Source organism: Perca fluviatilis, chromosome 17 (assembly GCF_010015445.1).
Source record: "Perca fluviatilis chromosome 17, GENO_Pfluv_1.0, whole genome shotgun sequence".
NCBI lineage: Eukaryota > Metazoa > Chordata > Actinopteri > Perciformes > Percidae > Perca > Perca fluviatilis.
In genome coordinates this window covers 2,507,541-2,532,413 of record NC_053128.1, presented here as the reverse complement: position 1 = coordinate 2,532,413, position 24,873 = coordinate 2,507,541, and the positions used below count along the sequence as shown (strand labels likewise).

The 24,873-nt window shown below is 41.9% G+C and overlaps 1 protein-coding gene across 4 annotated transcripts in view; it reads left to right on the top strand.

Moving 5' to 3' along the window:
• Nucleotides 1-24,873, top strand: part of dcc (DCC netrin 1 receptor) — a 338,290-nt gene that overhangs the window by 275,051 nt on the left and 38,366 nt on the right. For all 4 annotated transcript variants that reach the window (XM_039780568.1, XM_039780567.1, XM_039780566.1 and 1 more), the window contains exons 24-26: nt 397-629; nt 1,863-1,979; nt 14,218-14,367. In XM_039780568.1, coding sequence (XP_039636502.1) covers nt 397-629; nt 1,863-1,979; nt 14,218-14,367 — 500 coding nt within the window. The remainder of the gene's footprint in view (nt 1-396; nt 630-1,862; nt 1,980-14,217; nt 14,368-24,873) is intronic.

Sequence of the window (24,873 nt, the reverse complement as noted above, 5' to 3'; positions counted from 1 at the left end):
AATATTGAATGCCCGTGACCTACGATCCCTCAGGCGGCACTGCATTAAAAACCGACATCATTATGTAAAGAATATTACCACGTGGGCTCAGGGACACTAGAGTTGAAAAGTGTGCTGTGGTCTGACGAGTCCACATTTCAAATGTTTTCAAATTGTCATGTCCTCAGGGCCAAAGAGGAAAAGGACCATCCAGATTGTTATCAGCGCAGATTGTTATTACGTTTTTCCCAAATGATGTACAAAGCATTCTATTATCAAATGGCATGAACAATAGTGCATATATCTGCCGTAAAATGGAAAACGAATGTCCCCGGACCCTCCTAGGTTTGTGCTGAGCCCCAAATGCTTTTGCCTGGCTCGCCCCTCTGTTCCTCACCTAACTGGTCCTCTGTGCAGGAAGCGAGCAAGCCACAGCGCCAGTAAAAGGAAGGGCAGCCAGAAGGACCTGCGCCCTCCGGACCTGTGGATCCATCACGAGGAGATGGAGATGAAGAACATGGAGAAAGCTCCCAGCATCGCCCCGTCCGCACGTGATTCGCCCACCCAGTCCTGCCAGGACCTCCCCCAGGTCGCACACAGCCAATCGGAGAGCCAGATGGGCAGCAAGAGCAGCAAGAGCAGCCACTCAGGTACAGGATGGCTGCTGAGTCATTTTTTTTATCCACTTATTTATAATTCCACTTACTTGTAATACTATTTTATTTTATCATTTTTATCAAGTGCCATGGACCTTTTTCACAGCAGACATGTTGACTTGTCATAGTAGGAAAAGCACAGCTGAAATTAATAACCTTTAACGATGCCTCATTTCCATCAAGTGTCCCAGTAAGCTATTTCAGTGAGTCAGCATGCACAATACCAGGGCCTCTCCTAAGTGGAATGCAGCCATCATTAATGGTTTAATACCAGGACCTCTCCTAAGTGGAATGCAGCCATCATTAATGGTTTAATACCAGGACCACTCCTAAGTGGAATGCAGCCATCAGTAATGGTTTTGAGTACACCTGTGCTTTTCCAACTACGACATGTCAACATGTCTGCCATGAAAAAGGTCTATAATAAGGTTTAGGTGCAGCACCTGAGTCGTTTCGGGCAGCACCTTAGCAGAATGAATGTAACTTAAAGACTTTTCTCACATCTAATGGTTGTAGTTGGACTTCTTTAGCAAGTTTTCTTTAGAAGTTGAATCTTTTTTGAGTGTTATTTATTCATTATCTGCTCTAGCTTTTCCAATGTTTTAGTCACAGATATGGCAATAATGATGTGAAATTGCATTTTTTTGAAAATTAAAAATATGCACCTAAGTCTTCCAAAAACCTTGGGAAACCACTTAAGTGTATTTTGCTTTATTTATCTTTTCTATGATGTGTGTTTGGGTGTTTTTCTTTAGATGCAGATTTCATGTTTGGGTTCATTTTGGCCACAGCAAAGTCTCCACAACATTTTGAACACTAAAATTAGAAAATCCATTTATAACCTGGATGCTAAATATGTCTTCTTTTGTTCATTGCTATAGTGCTAAATTGTTAATAGCCATTAGGGGGCTTGATTACATTCACTCTATAATAAAGCCTTCCTAGGAGTAAAGACTCATTAAGATTAAAACTCTTTTTGAAGAGTGTCCTAACTGAGACAGGCAGCAGCACAAATAAGGTTTCAGCCATATAAAAATTTAAAGATTGGCCTCAAAGGAGAAGCGGAGTTGTTTCTAAATGATACATGATTTCTCGTGGGTGTAAGTAACTATATAGAAATAATTTTCTCCCAGTGGAAAACTCCAGCTCATTTTAAATTATCTTTTGACGTGGCAAAGAAGGGAGAGAACATGTTTTAATCCCTGTTTTCTTATTCGATTGTTGCAGGGGCGGACGGTGACGAGGCGTCCAGCTGTATCTCCACTCTGGAGCGCTCCCTGGCTGCCAGGAGGGGGACACGGGGGAAAATGATGATTCCTATGGACTCACAGCCGAGCAACACACGTAAGTCACACAACTCTGTGTGTGTGTGTGTGTGTGTGTGTGTGTGTGTGTGTGTGTGTGTGTGTGTGTGTGTGTGTGTGTGTTGTGTGTGTGTGTTTTCTGTCTCGAAGAAACACCTCCCACCGACTTTTTCTGTGCACAAAGATTTTCAGCAGCCAATAAGAGAAATGGTGTTTTTCCATTGGCACGTTTGGCCATGCTGAGTCAAACCGCGCTTATTTGCATTTACATTACCCGGGTCAAGTTCAGCCCTGACAAAGTGTAGCATCACGTTTTTATAAAACTGAAACGGGGGTGCGTTGAACACCCTGTGGTGTGCGCAAGCGCTCTGCTTTTTTATTACCACGGGTTGACAGACACGTCTCTGCTGACTGGGTATCAGCTGTGACACGGCCAATAAACAAGAGACACATCCACCAAACGAGAGAAAACATAACTCAAAGCCTGTTTCACACCGTTACGGTGAAACATGTCGTTCAACCAAGAAACTGTAGCTGAGTCTGGCTCAGTTATGCACGAGATGGACCATCTCTGGAGTCTGGTCAAAGGGCCCCCGACCAGCCCCCCGAGCTGTTGCAGTGAAATCTCGCCTACCGTGGCCAACGCGTGGCTGTGACAACCCGCCTTCTCCCACTCAAACAAGCGTGCGTTGCAAGTGTCAACTCCTGTCTGTGCAGGAGACCAGAGAGAAAGTCTCCGTGTTCAGGTCTCCATACTTTTGTAGATTCTTACAGAATCTTTGTGGTTTGAAGTTTAGTTTCTCTCCTGCGTCCCTGTTTGTACTGTTTGTAGGGGCTAAAGTAGTCACGCATTGTCAGACCTTCCTCCACAGTGCTGCAAAGGAAGGTCTGACTAGTCCACACAGCATTCCGGGATGGGAGAAAAACGTGCTTTGGTTTATTGGCTAAGCTCCACATGGAGCGGCTGTTTAACAGAAAACTCAGACTGGACAGATAGTCTAGCTAGCTGTCTGGATTTACCCTGCAGAGAGGAGCAGTTAATCATAGTCCTCATAAATCCACTTGAGTTTAAAACGCCAACAGAGGATGATGCCTAACAAAGGGTTTTGATCGAGTTTGATCGAAACATTGCACTTTCAATACATTTAGTGCTGACAGTGGGCATGACTCTGAAATAGCTTAAAAAAACGTGCCTTTAATAATGTGACTTAATCGCATAGGGCCCTAACTTGCACCCAGCGCAGCGCAAAGCCCGACGCAAGTGTCTTTGCTAGTTTAAGACCGAAGCAGTTGTCAGTTTCCCGTCCAGCACCCACGTTGTTTAAATAGCAGTCTACAGGGAGGTGTGTTCAGGTGCATTCTGGGTGTATTGCTATCTTGAGGCAGCGGGAAGTGATCGCTCCATTGACCAACAAAAACCTGGTCTAAAGTCAATAGCGCAGCATTTCATTGTTAATTTAACAGCAAATTAGTAAAATGTGCACAGCGGGCACATACTATGCTTGTTACACACACAGGGAAGCACAGCAGCAAACACACATGCAGAAGATTACAAATAAAAATATTACGGTGCAAATCCACCATCATAATAGCTACATTTGAATATTCGTTAGATGGGTAGACATTCGATTTTCAAATATTTGTTGGTTTTTTTAAACTTGCATGCAGGCTGAAATTTACTGTGGTGTTTTGTCGCTATGAAGCCGCTAGTTGCTGGCAAATTTATGCAGCACTAAGTCGTCCATCTTAGCCGAGAACAGAGAAATGTAGAGTTACAAGCGGGCAGTCTGATGTTTGTAGACATCTGTATGGTTATACTGGAGCAGCCTGCTGTCGTCTTCAGGGGATCTGATGAAGGTTACTCAGTCAGACAACTCACGTGTGAAATGTTTATTATGACAGCAGAACATTGTGTTTGGCGGCAGTTTGGGTTTACATGAGATATTGGGGAGTAATGATAAAGTAGCTTCCCACTGGCCGGAGCCTGCAGGTGGATGCTGGGGTGGTGATGGGGCTGAAAGCAGGCAGCGATACAGGTTCAGGGCAGCAGCAGCGTTGGCAAGGTGCAGATGGGGAAATTGTGCAGCTTGAGCTTAAATAGACCGCCAAATTGAGGGGGTGTGTTTGGTAAATGATACGGAGAGTGAGGCATGTCACGTGTGTGTACAGCAGTGAAGCTCGAGTGGACTGCCTGAGCTAGCTCGCAGGCGTCGCACCATTAATGGCATGATGCCAATACAGTGAGGCGCCGGCTGGCAGAGCATTCATTCAGACACACTGCGTCTGTAGTCACTCGTCAGACAGTCCGGTAAAAACGCAGGTCTTTCCATTTGTTTTGAATGCCTGCAGCAAAAAGTTAAGTCCAAATCAACTTTTGGAGAATATATTCACTATTGAAATGCAGCTTCGAAGCTCAAAAAATGGTATTCGGTACAGCCCTAAGGTCCACAGATCCTCATTAAATACTTGGGTCTAGGACCAGACCCAACATCAACAAAATTAGGCTTCATTTTGTGGCTCAGGGTTCTTGCTGTTGGTGCATTGAAGGTCACATGACATGTCTGCGGCAGTGGGGGGTTTCTTTTCCTCTCTGTTTGTCTCTGGGTGTTTTGAGATGTAAAAAGTCAAATTGTGAGGTTGAGGGAAGAGAGCACACACACACACACACACACAACCACTGAAAATGACGCACTTACACACACACACTTTCTAACACAGATAATTAGCCGGTATGTTCCTTCAGACCAACTCAGAGGACAGACGAGAGGGATAAGATCTGAGGTAGAGTGAATGGGGACAGAAGGAAGAACATGGGAAATACAACAAAGAGAGATGGAGAGAGGGAGAAAGAGAGAGAGAGAGAGAGAGAGAGAGAGAGAGAGAGAGATGAAGAAGAAGAAATATGAGAAAGAGAGAGTCAGCAGAAGTTCTACTCTGAACCCCTGGTAAAGCTTGGGTAGGCAGTTTTTTCGGAAAAGGCAAAACAAAATCCTCAATAATTTCAAAGTCCATCCCTTCCCCTACAGCTCTCCCCTCTCTGTCTGCCGTGGAGTAAGGTCTGGCTACACCACAGATGCATTCTGGCATAGGAGGGAATATGACACTCTGGGTTGTTTGCATTTCTTTGAACCAGTCACAATGGTCTTGGGCGGGGCTAAGCTCCGGACGCAGCGGCCGTGGCTCTGCTAAATAGTCTCGGGAAGGAACTTGTTTTGGTGGAACATTTGCCTACCCCAACTTGAAGTGTCAGTTTAAAGTGTGTGAATGGGTTCATTAATGTGTGTGTGTGTGTGTGTGTGTGTGTGTGTGTGTGTGTGTGTGTGTGTGTGTGTGTGTGTGTGTGTGTGTGTGTGTGTGTGTGTGTGTGTGTGTGTGTGTGTGTAAGTCCAGATCAATGCAAATGTGCAGCGTCTGTTCTCCAGCAGTGGCTGAATGATCTTCAGTCACATGTGAGGTTTTTAATCAGACACAAGTAAACACAGCATGTTATTATCTGTTTACTTCCAGTGAAATGAAACTAGTTTGTATTTGTACTTTGAAATCACACCCTTTGTTTGGAGTATTGGTCTGTTAATCAATGCCATTTTAATTTAGAAGCATTCCAATTCTGTAAGATGGATTAAAATGCATCTGCAGCTGTTGTCAGAGCAAGAGGCCTTAAAGGTCCTATGAAATGCTGCTTTTTGGATGTTTTTATATAGACCTTAGTGGTCCCCTAATACTGTATCTGAAGTCTCTTTTATATAGGCCTTAGTGGTCCCCGAATACTGTATCTGAAGTCTCTTTTATATAGACCTTAGTGGTCCCCTAATACTGTATCTGAAGTCTCTTTTATATAGACCTTAGTGGTCCCCTAATACTGTATCTGAAGTCTCTTTTATATAGACCTTAGTGGTCCCCTAATACTGTATCTGAAGTCTCTTTTATATAGACCTTAGTGGTCCCCTAATACTGTATCTGAAGTCTCTTATATAGGCCTTAGTGGTCCCCTAATACTGTATGTGAAGTCTCTTTTATATAGACCTTAGTGGTCCTCTAATACTGTATCTGAAGTCTATTTTATATAGACCTTAGTGGTCCCCTAATACTGTATGTGAAGTCTCTTTTATATAGACCTTAGTGGTCCCCTAATACTGTATCTGAAGTCTCTTTTATATAGACCTTAGTGGTCCCCTAATACTGTATCTGAAGTCTCTTTTATATAGACCTTAGTGGTCCCCTAATACTGTATCTGAAGTCTCTTTTATATAGACCTTAGTGGTCCCCTAATACTGTATCTGAAGTCTCTTTTATATAGGCCTTAGTGGTCCCCTAATACTGTATCTGAAGTATCTTATATAGGCCTTAGTGGTCCCCGAATACTGTATCTGAAGTCTCTTTTATATAGACCTTAGTGGTCCCCTAATACTGTATGTGAAGTCTCTTTTATATAGACCTTAGTGGTCCCCTAATACTGTATCTGAAGTCTCTTTTATATAGACCTTAGTGGTCCCCTAATACTGTATGTGAAGTCTCTTTTATATAGACCTTAGTGGTCCCCTAATACTGTATCTGAAGTCTCTTTTATATAGACCTTAGTGGTCCCCTAATACTGTATCTGAAGTCTCTTTTATATAGACCTTAGTGGTCCCCTAATACTGTATCTGAAGTCTCTTTTATATAAAATAGCCAATGTTGGCTCTCTTTCTCTTCATTCTTCTCCTCCTCAGCACCCGCTCACAAACATTTTGAAATAAAAGCCATAACCTCCCTAACTTTAGTGCAACAGCGTGCTGCGTCTGATGTCATTGTTGTTGTTCTTTTGCGCATGCGGGTCAGTTCGAAACCGCAAACAGTTCACACTGGAATCTGATATAGGCCACATTTTAAAAGGTCATGTGAACAGCCAAACAAAAAAATCGGATCTGAGCCAAAAAGCCAAATTAAGCATCAAGACTTGTTAAAGATTAAAGCTATAGTGTGTACTTTCCAGCCATCCGCATGGTACAAGCGCGTTAGTTACAATGTCCCCTAATGTAAGGATTTTATGGAAGTATGTGTAACAACTTTCAAAATGATTGAAATAAGATACTGTTTTTGGGCACCTGGGTAGCTCAAAAAGTGGCCAAAAAGTTATAAAAAAAATAAAGGTACCGTTTGTTCCCAAATTCCTTAGACGAGCAAATGTACGCTGTATGATAACCGTTAACCGGTATTCCTCGTCAACACACCAACGGTTATTTGAACCCTGCTACCACGTGACATTGTAGAGAATAAATATAAGGCCAAAAGCAGCAATAATCTACTTAATAATTTCTTATAAATGAAGACGTGACTCACCTTTTAAGGAGACCCGAACGATATCTGTGGTTTTCTTACAGTGATCCAGAATGAATATCTACAGAATTTGGCGGGCAGAGAATGTTTCACGAAACAAAGTGTCATGTCACTCTTATGTAGATACCTTCAAGTAAAGTGTAACCAGAATTTGTTTGCCAGCATCTATTATAAAGGATTGGATCCTGCTTACAGTTCCACAATGATTTCCAGGTCTTTGTGTTTGCATAAAACATGTCTAATTTTCAGTTATTGTAGGTTTGGGTTGTGGTCTCTGCTGTGTGTTCCAGTGCTGATTTTTGGCCAAGACAAAGGAGACATGGGCCCACGTGGGCCCACGTGAGGCGACACCACATTCGGCCTTCGTTGCAATTAGTTCCTTGCAGTCGGCTTGGTGTGTGATGGCCTTTAGAAACCTATAAATACAAATGTTCCAGCTCAAACTCTTTGACATAGTGGAAATGAGGGTGTCTAAAAATGAAAAACTAATAACTATTAAAAGACTATTTGTAGAGGGGCCAGTAAATATTGACTTCAACGACCGGGCAAGTGAAAAAAAACCTAAATGTTGAACCCTGATGTTAACCTGAATTAATGAATTATTCCACTGTTCACGGTGGACATAGCGGTCTGTGTGTGTGTGTGTGTGTGTGTGTGTGTGTGTGTGTGTGTGTGTGTGTGTGTGCGCGTGGGAGTGTGTGTGCGCAGTCACATCACTCTGAGCTGAAAGTTTCTCTCTGTCTTTAAGGATTTGTGTCCTCCTTTCTCTCCCCTTTTAATTTGTCTTCTTCTGTCGTGTTGTTGTTTACTGCAGCTGTAACAAACTGATGCTGCTGCACCGAACAGCGCCAATTAGGTTACAACTCTGGGTGCTCTCTTCTAGAGAGTGTGATTCAGCGGGTGACTAAAATTGTTTCTAGCATGTGACAAGCCCTCCTGTGTTTTTACATAAATGTGTGTGTGTGTGTGTGTGTGTGTGTGTGTGTGTGTGTGTGTGTGATATGTGGGTCACAGTAAAACAGGAAAAGCCTTCAGGCTTCCTCTGCCGACACGCAGACCGGTCCTCTCCTCGGATCTATTTGTCTCTCTTTCTATCCGTTTTGCTCTCTGTCGTGTTTTACGCGTCATAACCTTTTTTATATTTGATCTTTTTGTCAAAGTTCATTCAGGAAGACTTTCATTCGGTCTCCTGGCCCTTCGTTTATTCTTCCACCTGAGCTGGAGCTCTGTTGTTCTGTTGCTTTGTTGCTTTCAGGATTTCTATTTTTACTGTATGCTAATACTCCCCGCCGGCGACAACTGTAGCCAAAGGCGTTGGGCCCTATTTTAATGATCTAAGCGCATGGCATGAAGCGCCTGGCGCAGGTGCGTTTAGTGTGTGTACGAATCCACTTTTGCTAGTTTGACAGTGGCAAAAAGGGTCCATGCGCCGGGCGCATTGTTCAAAAGGGTTGTTCTTCATTAATCAGAGGTGTGTTTTGGGCGTAACATGCAATCAACCAAACAGAGATCATCTCCCATTCCCTTTAAAAGCCAGGCGCGTTTGGACCTTGGCGCATTGCTATTTTGATGGCGGATAATTGGTGGAGAAGAAACTGATATGCTCCTGCGTGAAGTGAAAGCGCATGAGCAGATCATATCATAATACTGTCACATTGCAATATTTTTCTTTTTAATCTTTTGCATGTGTGTGTGCTGCTGCACGTCCCTGTGTGTGTAACAAGCATAGTGTGTGCGCACTGTGCATGAGCCTAGGCGCATTTTACTAATGCTCTGTTAAAGTAACAATGAAATGCTTCGTTATTGACTTTAGACCAGGTTTTTGTTGGTCAATGGCACGATCACTTCCCGCTGCCTCAAGATAGCAATATGCCCAGAATGCACCTGAACACACCTCCCTGTAAAAGCAGCACGGCAACGGGCACACACGAAGAGGGCGTTCGACTGGAAATTGACAACTGTGTCGGTCTTAAACTAGCAAAGACACTCGCGACGGGCTTTGCGCTGCACCGTGCCGGGTCATCTGTTACTGTTTTTGAAGAGGGAGCAGTCATGAATAATCTGGTGCTCCTACTGTATGGTGATTTATTGTATTAGCCTGTGTTGGGTCTTGTTTTGTCTGTATTTCCTTGTGAGTTTTTGTGCATTTTAAGGTCTATATCTACTGATGTGTTTGTGTTCTCTACTGTCTTTTATGTACGTGATGAGTTATTGTATTTAAAAAAGGGTCCATCTAGGGACGTGCACTGCTAATTAGCTTAGGCCAGTTATCTTCAACAGGGGGTCCCCGACCCCTAGGGCGTCTTCAGTGTCACTGCAGGGGGGCCGCCAAGGTATTGTGTAATACTTTTTTATTATGGGTATGTTTTAAAACAACAACAACTTCAACATTGGTGAAACTCTTACTGGCCTGTAAGGTAGTCACTATGGTAGCCATCCACAGATACAGGTAACTTAGGGATTCACTGGGCCTTCCACATTAATTAAAACATAATGATACATGAATATGTAAATAATTATTTTAGCCTATATATAGGATTATTAGGAACACCCTACTAATACCGTGTTTGACCCCCTTTCGCCTTCAGAACTGCCTTAATTCTTTGTTGCATTGATTCAACAAGGTGCTGGAAGCATTCTTTAGAAATATTGGCCCATATTGAGAGGATAGCATCTTGCAGTTGATGGAGATTTGTGGGATGCACATCCAGGGCACGAAGCTCCCGTTCCAACACATCCCAAAGAAGTTCTATTGGGTTGAAATCTGGTGACTGTGGGGGCCATTTTAGTACAGTGAACTCACTCTCATGTTCAAGAAACCAATTTGAAATGATTCGAGCTTTGTGACGTGGTGCATTATCCTGCTGGAAGTAGCCATCAGAGGATGGGTACATGGTGGTCATAAAGGGATGGACATGGTCAGAAACAATGCTCAGGTAGGCTGTGGCATTTAACCGACCCAATTGGTTGGGCCCAGCAAAAAAAATCCCACACCATTACACCACAACCAGCAGCCTGCACAGTGTTAACAAGGCATGACGGATCCATGTTCTCATTCTGTTTGCGCCAAATTCTGACTCTACCATCTGAATGTCTCAACAGAAATCGAGACTCATCAGACCAGGCAACATTTTTACAGTCTTCAACTGTCCAATTTTGGTGAGCTTGTGCAAATTGTAGCCTCATTCTCCTATTTTTAGTGGAGATGAGTGGTACCCGGTGGGGTCTTCTGCTGGTGTAGCCCATCCGCCTCAAGGTTTTGCGTGTTGTGGCTTCACAAATGCTTTGCTGCATACCTTGGTTGTAATGAGTGGTTATTTGAGTCAAAGTCGATCTTCTATCAGCTGGAATCAGTTGGCCCATTCTCCTCTGACCTCTAGCATCAACAAGGCATTTTCGCCCCCCAGGACTGCAGCATACTGGATGTTTTTTATTTTTCAGACCATTCTTTGTAAACCCTAGAAATGGTTGTGGGTGAAAATCCAAGTAACTGAGCAGATTGGGAAATACTCAGACCAGCCCGTCTGGTACCCACAACCATGCCATGCTCAAAGTAGCTTAGACCACCTTTCTTTCCCATTCTGACATTCAGTTTGGAGTTCAGGAGATTGTCTAGACCTGGACCACACCCCTAAATGCACTGAAGCTGCTGCCATGTGATTGGTTGATTAGATAATTGCATTAACGAGAAGTCTTACAGGTGTCCCTAATAATTCTTTAGGTGTGTATATATATATATATATATATATATATATATATGCTTGATCCACACAATATGTCATTGTAGGCCCAGTTTATTATACAACGATGAACCCTGGCTTAGGCTATAAATGCTGTGGTGTGTGCCATAGGTCTATGCTACATACTTGTTCCTATACAAAGAAACATACCAGACAGATGTTATGATTAAAGACACCTAGTGAACAGATTTAACCCTTGTGTTGTCTTCCCGTCAACCTTGAAAACCTTTTTTTTTTTTTTACGCCTTTTTTTTCACAGTTTGTTTTGCTTTTTCCAACGTTTTAAATTGTTAGATTTTTCTTCTACACATTTTCAGCGCTTATTTCTACATCCCATATTTTCTGATATAAAACAAAAATTGAAAACGGGTCAATTTGACCCAAAGTCAACACAAGGGATAAATGTATCAAAAGCTAATTTTCATTTTAAAAAAAGGCTTTCACGCTATTATGCATTCACTAACATTCATTTACACACAACAACAGGTTTTTGTGAAAAGACACAAAGTCAGGATTGCGTAAAATGGGTGGATTTTGTTGGTGTAATATTGCAAGAACTGAACCAAAGTGCAACTTCTTGCAGAGAGTGTGGGATCCATTGATCATGTGTTCATTTTTTTCAAATGTCTGCAGGGTCTGCACTCTCTGTCTCTGCTTCTGTCTCTCCCTCTCTCTGTTTCTCCTGCAGCAGCTCAGGGCTTCTTCACCTCTTCCCTCTGCTGCCTCATCTCAGACCTACTGATCTCTTTATCTACCTTCTGTTTTTATCTCTTTGTGTCTGCTGTCTGCTTTTTCACTTTTTCATCTCAGTGTACTGGTGTGTTAAAAAAAAAAAGACCTTCTCTTTTGATCTAGATTTGATCCACTCACTCATTCTCGGCCATTGTGTTTTTTACCGTCTCTATCTCTTTTGAGTTTGTTTTTATCATCTAACTTTAATCTCTCTCTCTCTCTCTCTCTACCTCTCTCTCTCTCTCAATTCAAATTGCTTTATTGGTATCAATATCAGAAAACAATTCTGCCAAAGCATCAAGGATAAAACAATTTAAAAATAATAAGATAAGAAAAATACATATATACAATTCATTGAGTAAACTATGTATGAGTAACTATATATTTTATATATATATATATATATATATATATATATATATATATATATATATATATATATATATATATATAAATGTGTGTGTGTGTGTGTGTGTGTGTGTGTGTGTGTGTGTGTGTGTTTATTTATTTAGGGTCAATAAAGAAACAACAGTATTTTAATATAAAATCGTTAAGTGTCAAATTTAAGAAAGAAAACCAAAAAACATTTTCTTTCTCTCTCTCTCTCTCTCTCTCTCTCTCTCACACTCACACACACACACACATTAACCTGTAGCTCACTGCACCAAAATCATCAATATTCTCAGTCAATAACGGTATTGATTAGACTTGGCATCTCTGGTTGTCTCGCTGCTGTAATCAAGCCCTGCTTCTCTTTAAATGATCACAGCAAAATACAGTAAACAAGACACACACACACAAACACACACACACACACACACACACACACACGCCTCTTAAACCTGCTGATCACAGCCTTGCTGCCATTTGTCGATACTTTCCAATCATTACTGGTATTGATCAGGGTTTAGTAGAATCAGATTGCATGGTTCAAGACAGGAGGAAGCAGGAGGCAGAAGAAAACTCTCCCTCCCCCTCTGTCTTCTCAATTCAATTGAAAAAGCTTTATTGACATGTGTGTCAATAAAGAGTATTACAGACATTCAGTCAGCATTAGCAGCGTAACAGAAACTGAGAAAAAGGATGTTTGAATTCAGTTTTGGATGATAACTCATGACTCATGGCATTTCATAATGTAGCCTGGACAGCTGGCTACTGAACAATGTTGCTCACCGCCTTTAAGGGGTCTGGTCGTCAACCTTTATTTAGAACTGGACCCTTAGTGATGAGGTAACATGCCTGAGGGACTCCCTCCCTCAGGGAGACTATACATTTGTGACCCCAGCTGTACAGGAAAAGTATTAGTACAAAAGGACATTCAAACCCAGAGTGTCAAAAAGTTATGCCAAGAGCTCATCTAAATAGGACGCTAAAGTGAGACTGTGTTGGTCTACACTGTGGCTAATTTACTCACTGATTTACTGACTTTTTGTCTTAATAATAATAACTTTTATTTATATAGCGTCTTTCATGAAACCGAAGGACTACAGAATTACTGTGGCTAAACTACAGGAGCTTATAGGCTGTGGTGAACAGGTGAAGTTTCAGATGTTTTTTTTTAAATGTCCAGGGATGTAGCATTGTGGATATCTGCAGGGAGGGTGTTCCAGAGGGATGGGGCTGCAACACTAAAGGCTCTGTCTCCAAAGGTACAGAGTCTGTTGTGAGGAATGGAGAGCAGGCCAGCGGGTTGCGGGGTGGGATGTATGTATGGAGGAGGTCAGAGAGGTACTGTGGGGCCAGGGCATGGAGGGATTTCTAGGTGAAGGAGGATTTTATATTTGATGCGGGACTTAATTGGAAGCCAGTGAAGGTGGATGAGGGATGGGGTGATGTGCTGGGGGAGCTGAGTGGAAGGTTTGGTGCTGATATAGAGCTGTGTATCATCGGCGTAGGAGTGGAAACTGAGACCATGTTGCCGGATAATCTGACCAAGGGGGAGCATGTAGATGGTGAAGAGCATGGGTCCAAGCACAGAGCCTTGAGGCACGCCTTGGTACTGGGTAGTCTATATAAACGAAGTTCCACTTCCGGGATTGCTCTCGTTCTGCCGGAAATTCCACCGGATGTCCGTTTTCGGATGTCTGTCACCTTCCGCTTTCTTTATGTTGTAATTTTAAACTCTTGTGGATTTATGAGGAATATGGTTAACTGCTCCTCAGATCTCTGCAGGGTAAATCCAGACAGCTAGCTAGACTATCTGTCCAATCTGAGTTTTCTGTTGCACGACTGAAACAGCTTTTGAACGTACACATGTTCCACCAAAACAAGTTCCTTCCCGAGGGTATTTTGGAGCTGCACCTTGGCTCCACTCCACGCTTAAGCGCAGCCCAAGACGATTGTGAAATGCCAATAAACCAGAGTATGTTTTTCTCCCATCCCGGAATGCTGTGTGGACTAGCCAGACCTTCCTCCGCAGCGCTGTGGAGGAAGGTCTGGCAATGCGAGACTACTGACTGGGTTACTGACTGTGTTGTTGCTGTGTTTCAGCGGTGGTCAGTGCCATTCCGGTGCCAGCTCTGGACTCCTCCCAGTATCCAGGGATCCTGCCTTCCCCTTCCTGCGGCTTCACTCACAACAAGTTCAGCCTGAGACCGATGCCTTTCCCAAGCCTGACCGTGGACAGAGGATACACTCCAGGTACTGCAGTACTACTACTTCTAACACTTCTGAGAATACTGCTAATACTAATGTAGAGACAGAGATGCACTGAAGCTTTTGTCCATATGTGAAATACATTTTCAGGGTTACACGCTCAGGTTTTCTTTCACTTGTACGGACGGGCAAGTAAAAATAAATTATACTTGTCTGAAGTCAATTTTGACTGGCCCCTATACAATTTTTTCGAGAAAAAACACTTCAAAAATGTAAACAAAAACATCAGAAAATGTCAAAAAAAAGTAAAACGTTGAAAGCATTATAAAAAGATGTGGGAAAAAAACAACAAAAGCATCAAGCACCAACTCAATTCTAGAATGGCCAACAGCACATTCAAATCAAATGATTAGCATACGATGATGCCCGAACGGGCAAGTGGGGTCATCGGGCAACCCTTATTGTTGAAACCTGCATTTTTAACAATTGTTTTTTTTAAATACTGCTATAGTATCACGTTTGATGGTAAATCTGACCCCCTTATCATGGTCAAATGTCAAAAATCAGAAAGGTGTTTATTGCAAAAGTAAGTTACACTTGAAAAAATTTGGTTAGTGCATTCATAAACAAACAATAATATGAAATTAACAATAAATACAGCGACAAATATATATAAAATAGCTGTTTAAAATATGAAAAAGGAGGCTGAATGGATTGAGTGCAGAATGTGCAAAAAAATATATAGTATTTGATATAGTATGTACAATGAATGGAACGCCGTTTTGTTCAGTCTGTTACACATTAGAAGGGTTATTTTCACGTTTCCATTAGCAAAAGTTGCGGAGAGTACCTGGTACTTTCTTTGTTACCACCTCAAGGTTGAGATTCCAAGCGCTGAGCCGACGCTAAAAGGAGGAGTTAAAACACTGTAGACCACTGATTGGTGCCGAAGAAAATTGTGCACAAACCTGCCATTTCAAATCTACGGTCAATAGCGACTACAATATTTTATATTCACTTGACCAATTTTTTTAAAACTACGGCGTACACTACTTATACTGCGCTGTACAGTGGAAACACGGCATAGAGAGCAGTACTTTTACGTAGCCACAAATACTACAAAACTGCTGTAGAGAGGGGAACTTTACCATGGTAGCTACTACTACTGATTTACTAGTATTCAGAGTTTCAGTGGGGTCTTAAAAAGTCTAAAAAAGTCAAAAATTTCAAGTGTTGTGTTCTAGGTCTTTAATTATTTTAAACTGGTCTTAATTTTCCTATGTCCATGTAGCGCTACCTCTAATGCTCATTGAAATGTTCCGAGGTGTTGCAGTTCTTTCTGTCGCTAGTCCAAATAGAATTCGTTGTATTACGACTACAAATGAGACATGCAACTTAAATTGCTGCCGCTCTAGACACCAGTCCTATCATTCCAATACGGAAATCAGAGAATTGTTTCAGACAATGTTTCCGTACTCTGACATCATAATATATTTTAAATGTTGTGATAGAGGTCTTAAGTTTCATAATGGTCTTAAAAAGGTCTTAAAAAGTCTTAAATTGGACTTGGTGAAACCTGTAGAAACCTGTTATTGCCATGGTAATGCTTATTATTAATGTATCCCTATTATAACTGGTGATGCCGTTGCTATGACCACTGCAACAGTAAAAAAAAAATAATAACATTACATGTAACAAATATTACAACCTCAACCTTTCATAAATACAACAGGGCTTACACTGCAACATCTTAATCTTTTCAGTTCTCCCTCCGCTACAGCCCCCCCCCCCCACCCTCTCGTATTTAAGCCAATTTTGCAGCAGAGCTAAATGCTAAATGACATGGTGGGGAGCAGTATTTCAGTAATTGGCTAATTCCTGGTTGGCTTGTATCAGTGATTTAACATAGCAGAGGGACGGGGAGAAGCTTAAGTCATTGAATTAGCCGACACAGCAGGGGAGCTTATGGCAAAACAAACACTTACAATGAGCTGGCGGGGTGGAGTGGTGACAGAGAGGCAGATATAATAAGCAAGTGATACAGAGGCAGTTAATGAGGGAGGTAACATCATCTCTGAAGTCATTCAATTCAATTCAATTTTATTTATAGTATCAAATCATAACCAGAGTTATCTCAGGACACTACAGATAGAGTAGGTCTAGACCACACTCTATAATTTAAAAAGACCCAACAATTCCAGTAATTCCCCCAAGAGCAAGCATTTAGTGTGACAGTGGTGAGAAAAATTTCCTTTTAGGGAGAAACCTGGGACAGACCCAGGCTCTTGGTAGGCGGCATCTGACGGTGCTGGTTGCGGGTGTGATGAACAATGGCAATAATAGTCACAATAAAGATACTGGAACAATGACCAGAAATAGTAGTTGTAGTAGTTCATGGCATAGCAGGGCACTGCAGGGTGTCACAGGACGTAGCAGGGCACAGCAGAGCATAGCAGGGCGTAGAAGGACGTGGCAGGGCATAGCACGACGTGGCAGGGCACTGCAGAGCGTAGCGGGGTGTAACAGCGTGTCACAGGGCATAGCAGGGCGCGGAGCAGGATCACCGGGACAGCTGCAACCCTGATTTAGGTGCCACCCTAGTCCAATGGAAACATGCTGGGCAAAAGAAACACATAAGGACCCAGACGAACGCTGCAACTCCTCACTCCTTAACTATAAGCTTTATCAACTCCGGTGGATTTGTGAGGACTATGGTTAACTGCTCCTCAGATCTCTGCAGGGTAAATCCAGACAGCTAGCTAGACTATCTGTCCTATCTGAGTTTTCTCTCACATGACTATTTTGCAGTGGCTCCGTCCAAAGCGTAGCACCACCCATGACAATTGTAATTGTTTTAAAGAAATGCCAATAAACCTGAGCACATTTTTCTCCCATCCCGTAATGCTGTGTGGACTAGTCAGACCCTCCTCCACTCCGCAGTGTGTGGATGGTCGGGTAAAGTGAGACTATACAAACAATGACTACTGGAAATCACTCATACATATCACTGCTATATACAGTGCCTTGCGAAAGTATTCGGCCCCCTTGAACTTTTCGACCTTTTGCCACATTTCAGGCCTCAAACATAAAGATATAAAACTGTAATTTTTTGTGAAGAATCAACAACAAGTGGGACACAATCATGAAGTGGAACGAAATTTATTGGATATTTCAAACCTTTTAAACAAATAAAAAACTGAAATATTGGGCGTGCCCCCTTAAGTTAATACTTTGTAGCGCCACCTTTTGCTGCGATTACAGCTGTAAGTCGCTTGGGGTATGTCTCTATCAGTTTTGCACATCGAGAGACTGACATTTTTGCCCATTCCTCCTTGCAAAACAGCTCGAGCTCAGTGAGGTTGGATGGAGAGCGTTTGTGAACAGCAGTTTTCAGTTCTTTCCACATATTCTCGATTGGATTCAGGTCTGGACTTTGACTTGGCCATTCTAACACCTGGATATGTTTATTTGTGAACCATTCCATTGTAGATTTTGCTTTATGTTTTGGATCATTGTCTTGTTGGAAGACAAATCTCCGTCCCAGTCTCAGGTCTTTTGCAGACTCCATCAGGTTTTCTTCCAGAATGATCCTGTATTTGGCTCCATCCATCTTCCCATCAATTTTAACCATCTTCCCTGTCCCTGCTGAAGAAAAGCAGGCCCAAACCATGATGCTGCCACCACCATGTTTGACAGTGCGGATGGTGTGTTCAGGGTGATGAGCTGTGTTGCTTTTACGCCAAACATAACGTTTTGCATTGTTGCCAAAAAGTTCGATTTTGGTTTCATCTGACCACAGCACCTTCTTCCACATGTTTGGTGTGTCTCCCAGGTGGCTTTTGGCAAACTTTAAACGACACGTTTTATGGATATCTTTAAGAAATGGCTTTCTTCTTGCCACTCTTCCATAAAAGGCCAGATTTGTGCAGTATACCACTGATTGTTGTCCTATGGACAGAGTCTCCCACCTCAGCTGTAGATCTCTGCAGTTCATCCAGAGTGATCATGGGCCTCTTGGCTGCATCTCTGATCAGTCTTCTCATTGTATGAGCTGAAAGTTTAGAGGGACGGCCGGGTCTTCGTAGATTTGTAGTGGTCTGATACTCCTTCCATTTCAATATTATCGCTTGCACAGTGCTCCTTGGGATGTTTAAAGCTTGGGAAATCTTTTTGTATCCAAATCCGGCTTTAAACTTCTCCACAACAGTATCTCGGACCTGCCTGGTGTGTTCCTTGTTCTTCATGATGCTCTCTGCGCTTTACACGGACCTCTGAGACTATCACAGAGCAGGTGCATTTATACGGAGACTTGATTACACACAGCTGGATTCTATTAATCATCATTAGTCATTTAGGTCAACATTGGATCATTCAGAGATCCTCACTGAACTTCTGGAGAGAGTTTGCTGCACTGAAAGTAAAGGGGCTGAATAATTTTGCACCCACTTTTTCAGTTTTTTATTTGTTAAAAAAGTTTGAAATAGCCAATGAATTTCGTTCCACTTCATAATTGGGACCCACTTGTTGTTGATTCTTCACAAAAAATTACAGTTTTATATCTTTATGTTTGAGGCCTGAAATGTGGCAAAAGGTCGAAACGTTCAAGGGGGCCGAATACTTTCGCAAGGCACTGTATATATATATATATATATATATATCACCCACAGAGATCATTCTTCAACTGATCTGGGATTCTGAGCCCGGGATGCATTTAAAAATTTTTTTACATCTGACTAGAATGCATCCCTACGGAAGAGGATTAGGGCCACATAACTTTTTTCTCACAAAACAGAAAAATGTCAGAACTCAATAAATTTTTTCACGTGGCCCTAATCCTCTTCCGTACATCACTTCTCGGATGCATTTCACACTTGACTAAATGCTATCCGATCTGTGCAGGGCCGTGTTTACACTTGTCTTTTCAATGCGACTTTTGTGATGAGACGCGCCAGATTGGAACTCAGCGCTGTCCGCAAATGTGTGTCCACCCTGGACATTTCAATGCGACCTGCCTGATCGGAAAGTGATCAGATATATTTTCCCTCGCAGATATAAAGTTATTGCCGCACAGCAGGTGCATCCAAAATGGCTCCTGTTGGTGCAAGAGAGAGCCTTCCGAGACGGGCCTGTACGAGACGCACTTTGTGGAGACAGCAGGTCTAAGCTGTGCTCCAGCCCCTTGTTTTTATTGAAGACTAGTGGCTAACAAAGCTCCGCTAATTCAGTGATAAACGTATTTCATTTCCTATAAATTCTTCACAATAAAAGAAATCATACTCGACATGGCTCCTATAAAGATGACATCTGTTTTATAAACAGGGATGTGGTAAAGAATATGAAAAATTATTTCAGAAACCAGCCTCGGTTTCCTTTGCTGTCTGTGGCAAGGAGAGGATGCTGATGGGATAAAAACATTTTTCTATTTTGATGCTTTATTTATGCACTGCGGTACCCTATTTACATGCAAAGTACAAGCCTTAAATTGTTTACTTTCCAGATTAATTTGTACTTAATTTGATGAAAACAAATATGTAGCCTCTACTGTACTTTGTATCACTCAGAGATGACCAAGGACTATGGGGGGGCACAGCAGCTCTCTGGGCACGTCGGGCTTGAAATGATACAAGACCCAGATTTGATAAATCATCCGGATTGTGCCCACATGCTGTCAGAATCAAAACAGCAGTTGTATTGCCACACTAAGTTACACTTGGAATTTCTCTTGGTATTTTGGCGTATACATACAAACATACACATTGAATATAAAAGCTTTAATGCATAACTGTTGTAAATTATTGAACGTCCGTTACATTCAAGCCATTGCTAAATGAGTTGCAACAAAGCTTATTAAGACTATCAGCTCCACACAACTCTCTCTCTATTTCTCAGTATGACTATGTTCAGAAGGTTGTCCTGGATGGGAGAAAAACGTGCTCTGGTTTATTGGCATTTTTTAAAACCAATCACAATCGTCAGGGGCTCTGCCCCGAGCCACTGCAAAATAGTCGTGTGAGAGAAAACTCAGATTGGACAGATAGTCTAGCTAGCTGTCTGGATTTACCCTGCAGAGATCTGAGGAGCAGTTAACCATAGTCCTCACAAATCCACCGGAGGTTAGAACGCCAACACAAAGAAAGAAGAAGGGGACGGACATCATCGAAAATACATACATCCGGCGGAATTTCCTGTGGCACCGGAGCAATCCCGGAAGTGGAACGTCAAGGATATAGACATATAATATAGACATATATATATATATATATATATATATATAGACAGATAATTAATGAATAAATTGAATAAATCAACTAATTTTAAATGTCAATATGACAACCTTTTACCATTCAGTTTGTTTTTATGTCTCTCTTAAATGACATACGCTTTAGAAGGCCTGTAACAATTATTACATAATAGTCTAATCGTCAATTCTTTTAAATAATTGCGTTTTCTTTGTTAACCGCAATTAATTGCTAACATTTGACATCCGTGTCACATAACGGTGATACACAACAAATGATGTATCGTGGGATTCATTGAATACTTTCATTGGTTTAAAAAAGTAAGAACATTACTAAATCTTTTACAGTTTGACTGAAACAATTGTATTGTTAATCGCAATTATTTCTGAGACATTTAATTGTACAGCAAAATTTTGATTTGTTACAGCTCTACGCTTTAGTGATTATTGGACTATCAAGCACTAATATATAATATTTCAACCCGGATTATGCAAGAATATTCGGTTACACTTTACTTGAAGGTATCTACATAAGAGTGACATGACACTGTCATAAACATTATAAACAAGTCATAAACGTTTATGAAATAGCGCTTCTTTTAGTAAGTCTCATTCGGATTTTGTCATGACAAGTTAGGATTAGGGCACGGGCACAAGGGGACCACTGGTATGAATAAAACACTTAAAAACCTCCTTAAAAAACCAAGTTCGGTTATATAAAAGCTGTTTAAAAGAAAGTCAGATATTAAAAGAGAGAACCACTGGACAGGACGGACAGCGGGAGAATAAAACTTTAAAAGGTTACCTCCACACCTACCCTGGCATCTCTCCTGGAGACATTACAAAATAAATGATTAAAATAAATTACAAAAAAAAAAAAAATATATATATATATTATGAAATATGTTATGAAAATCAATGCCCCGGCATCGCAATATAAAAAAAATTCTATCCCAATCTATCGTCACATTAAAAAGGACTAAAAACATTTAAAAATTCAAAAATACTATCTGAATTACTTGCCTTAGTACACATACCATTAAAAAGTAGTAATAATTTGAACTCTTTCCCTTAGAGTTAGGGTTAGGGTTCATGTGTCATGACAGTGTCATGTCACTCTTATGTAGATACCTTCAAGTAAAGTGAATATTTTATTTCCTCACTTGGAGAACATCCATGAAAAAAAACTTTGTTTTGTTGATTATCACAAAATTGTTTTTATTTTTGTAAAAATGGCACTAACAAATGATGTGTTAACACTATAATGTTTCTTTCTGGAAATCAGACACAAGCACCATATTCTGCGGTTTAATTAGGAGGGCATAGGCACCATCTTGGTGAACTTTTTATGGTCTCGGTCTCTCAGTGACATTGTGCTTTCCTGATGAGTTGAGATTGTTCTGTGAAAAAAAGAACGAAACCAATTACAATTCCTCGAGAGCAGGTCATTTTGCGGCCAAACATTTTAGCTCTGAGTTTTTGTACTTTCTTTTTTTTGGGCTCTCTGAGGTTTTTATCCTCTTTAGTCTCTCTCCTTTTCTCCTGCAACACATTCTCACTCCCGGCACGTCAGAAAGCGATGCTTGGTCAGGTGCCTTTGACGTTTGTTCCTGATGCAAAAAGTCTCCTTTAGCACCATATTTAGACACGCTTGGTTGGGACTTGTGGCGTAAAGCTTAGATCGGGCCCAAAAAATCAAGGCCGACCCTACCCGAGCCCGTGCACATTGTGTCCGAGCCCGGACCAGCCCGACACATTAACTTTAATTATGAGCCCTTGCCCGATTTAAACCTGACAATTTTTTAATATGTGGGCCGTTATAACTGACGTTCTCAACTACAATTACACTTAATGCACTTGACAAAGCCAACACATATGTTGTCACTGCCCAAGACTTGTTTAAAATGGTTCCATACCTCCGACTTTCCTCCAAACTTAATCCAAGCTCAAGGTTAATTCCTCTGTTTTTATTTTTATTATCTTCAAGCTCCATGTTGAACTTAAGCTACACAATACAGCCCAGCAGTCCCGGTGTGATGCGTGCGAGTGGAGGAGACGCTGTGCATGATTATGGGATAGCTTTCTTCCCACCCAATTAGGCTAATAAAGTAATGATTAAAAAAACACAAATGCTTGATCAAGGGTCCGGCCCGGCCCGAGGATAGTGGTGGGAAATATAGGCCCGACCCGGGCTCGGGCTCGGGCAGAGAATCTAAACTCTATCTTGGCGTCACTATTTGATACTCTCGGGACTCACGTCTAGCATTTCAGTGACACACGGGACAAGAACGGGACGTGGACCCCGGTCTCCTGGGTGAAAGTCCTGTGTTGTTTGACCTATCCACCCCCTGAACCAACATCCCTACGCGGATTTTCGATCTTTCATACTACTAGCTAACGTTGTCTCTCTTAATACTACATCATCTTACAGCGCCACGGCCCAGCGGTTGCTCTGCCCAGTGCATTCCATACAGATAGCTAAAGGCCCAGACATCCTTGCTCTTAACTACGCGTTCGAATACGTAAGATGGCTTCCACGCCTCTCCTGTGTTCCTTCGGAGCGTCGTTGTGTTCCTTTGGAGGGTAGGTTGTGCACGTCTTCAGAAATGAACGTTATGAGTCCGCAAATGCAATTCAGCACAGGAACGTGGGGGCAGTATATCATCCGCTCAATTGTGTTTTAAGCCCCCAACGTCAACTTCAAGGCAGCACTGCGACCGTTGACTTCAAGGCACCTAATCTTAACCTTAACCATTACCTAATCCTAGTGCCTTCCAGGCAGCGCTGCCTGGAAGATGACATTGGGGGCTTAAAACACCAAAACACCATATCATCCGACAGGCAGGTCAGCAGCTGTTCCACACTCCAGTCAAGGCATATGTTCCGGTGTCAGCCAGGGATGATATGGCCCTGATCTGCCCCCTAGTGGATAAACGTTTAATCCTCCAGGTACACGCAAAGTAGAGCTGAAGATTGCGCTCTGGGTTGCACGGTAAATGAGCGGTCAGGTGATGGGTTTCGATTAGCGCCAAAATGGATGCTGAGGAGGTGGAATGGAGGCTGGCCTCTGGAGGACTTATTTTATTTCTTTGTTCCAACTTCCAAATGGCCTATAGCCTACGTTAGTCATGAATAAGTGATGTAAAAAAATGTATAAATGACTCATTCTTGACAAAAGGCAAAAGAGCTGTGTGCGTGCGCACATTTGAATAATGTCGGGCTGTAAACGGGTTTGGGCTTTTAAAAAGCTGTCAATCAAAATGTACTTGTCGGGTTCGGGCCTTGTCGGGCCGAACTTTTAAGGCCCGATTACAGCTCTAGCGCAAAGTATGCAGGCAAGTATGTAAACAACGCTGTTTGCGTCTACTCGTACACATTGTTAAAAAGCTAGTATATCGAGGCCTTTAAGGGTGATTTTTGCGTTGGTATCTGACGCTGATAGTCACTGACTAAGCATCAATATTTTACCAGTTGGAAGTGAGATCGGGTTGTCTCCTTCCCCTCCCATAAGGAGAGGCTTTCGCGCCCTCTCTCAGTTTTTATCTCTTCTTTCTTCCTCTTGTCTCGTCGGCTCTACATGTAATTACTGGCTGTCTTCTCTCACCCACGTTCGCTGGGATCGGATTTGGCTGTAGCGACATGAGGCGTTTCATCTATCGTGTCACATCTGAGGCTTTTTTTTTTTGCCAACAGTCAAGATCTCTTTTTCTTCAGCAAGAAGCTCATCTTCTTTTCCTTCCTCTTCCTCTCGCATGTATCTCTTGACGAGATAAAAATGGGATTTCTCAGTGTGAAGACACTTAGCCGACATAGAAACACAGAAACCCCAGCGAGTTACACTCAACAAAGTATAAGAACAAAACTGCAAACCTGGCAGAACTCCGGATTTCTTCATGCATGAGGATAAGATTGATGTTTAGAATCAAGTTATTGAATTATACTGTTTGAAAGATACGTGCGCCTTTCACTATGTAAAATATGAAATTGCTTCTGCTTTCATGGAAGAAAAACGCGTCAAAAAACAGACTGTAGACAAACATGACCGTTCCATTTATATATATGTATCTTCTATCTATTTGTACATAAACACATGTTCAAGGACCACAGGGCCATGAAGCATACGGTAGAAGGTCCATTCAGACTGGATTTGCATTTACATTCCTGACAGTAACATTCTCAGTCCCACAGCAGTCCTGCAGCAACAGTAATTTACACAGTAGTACCATATTTTCTCAGCATTTTACTGCCTACATCTACGCAGAAGCTGTCTATGAAAAACCCTGAAATGCTTTAGGGATGTTGAGGCAAAAATA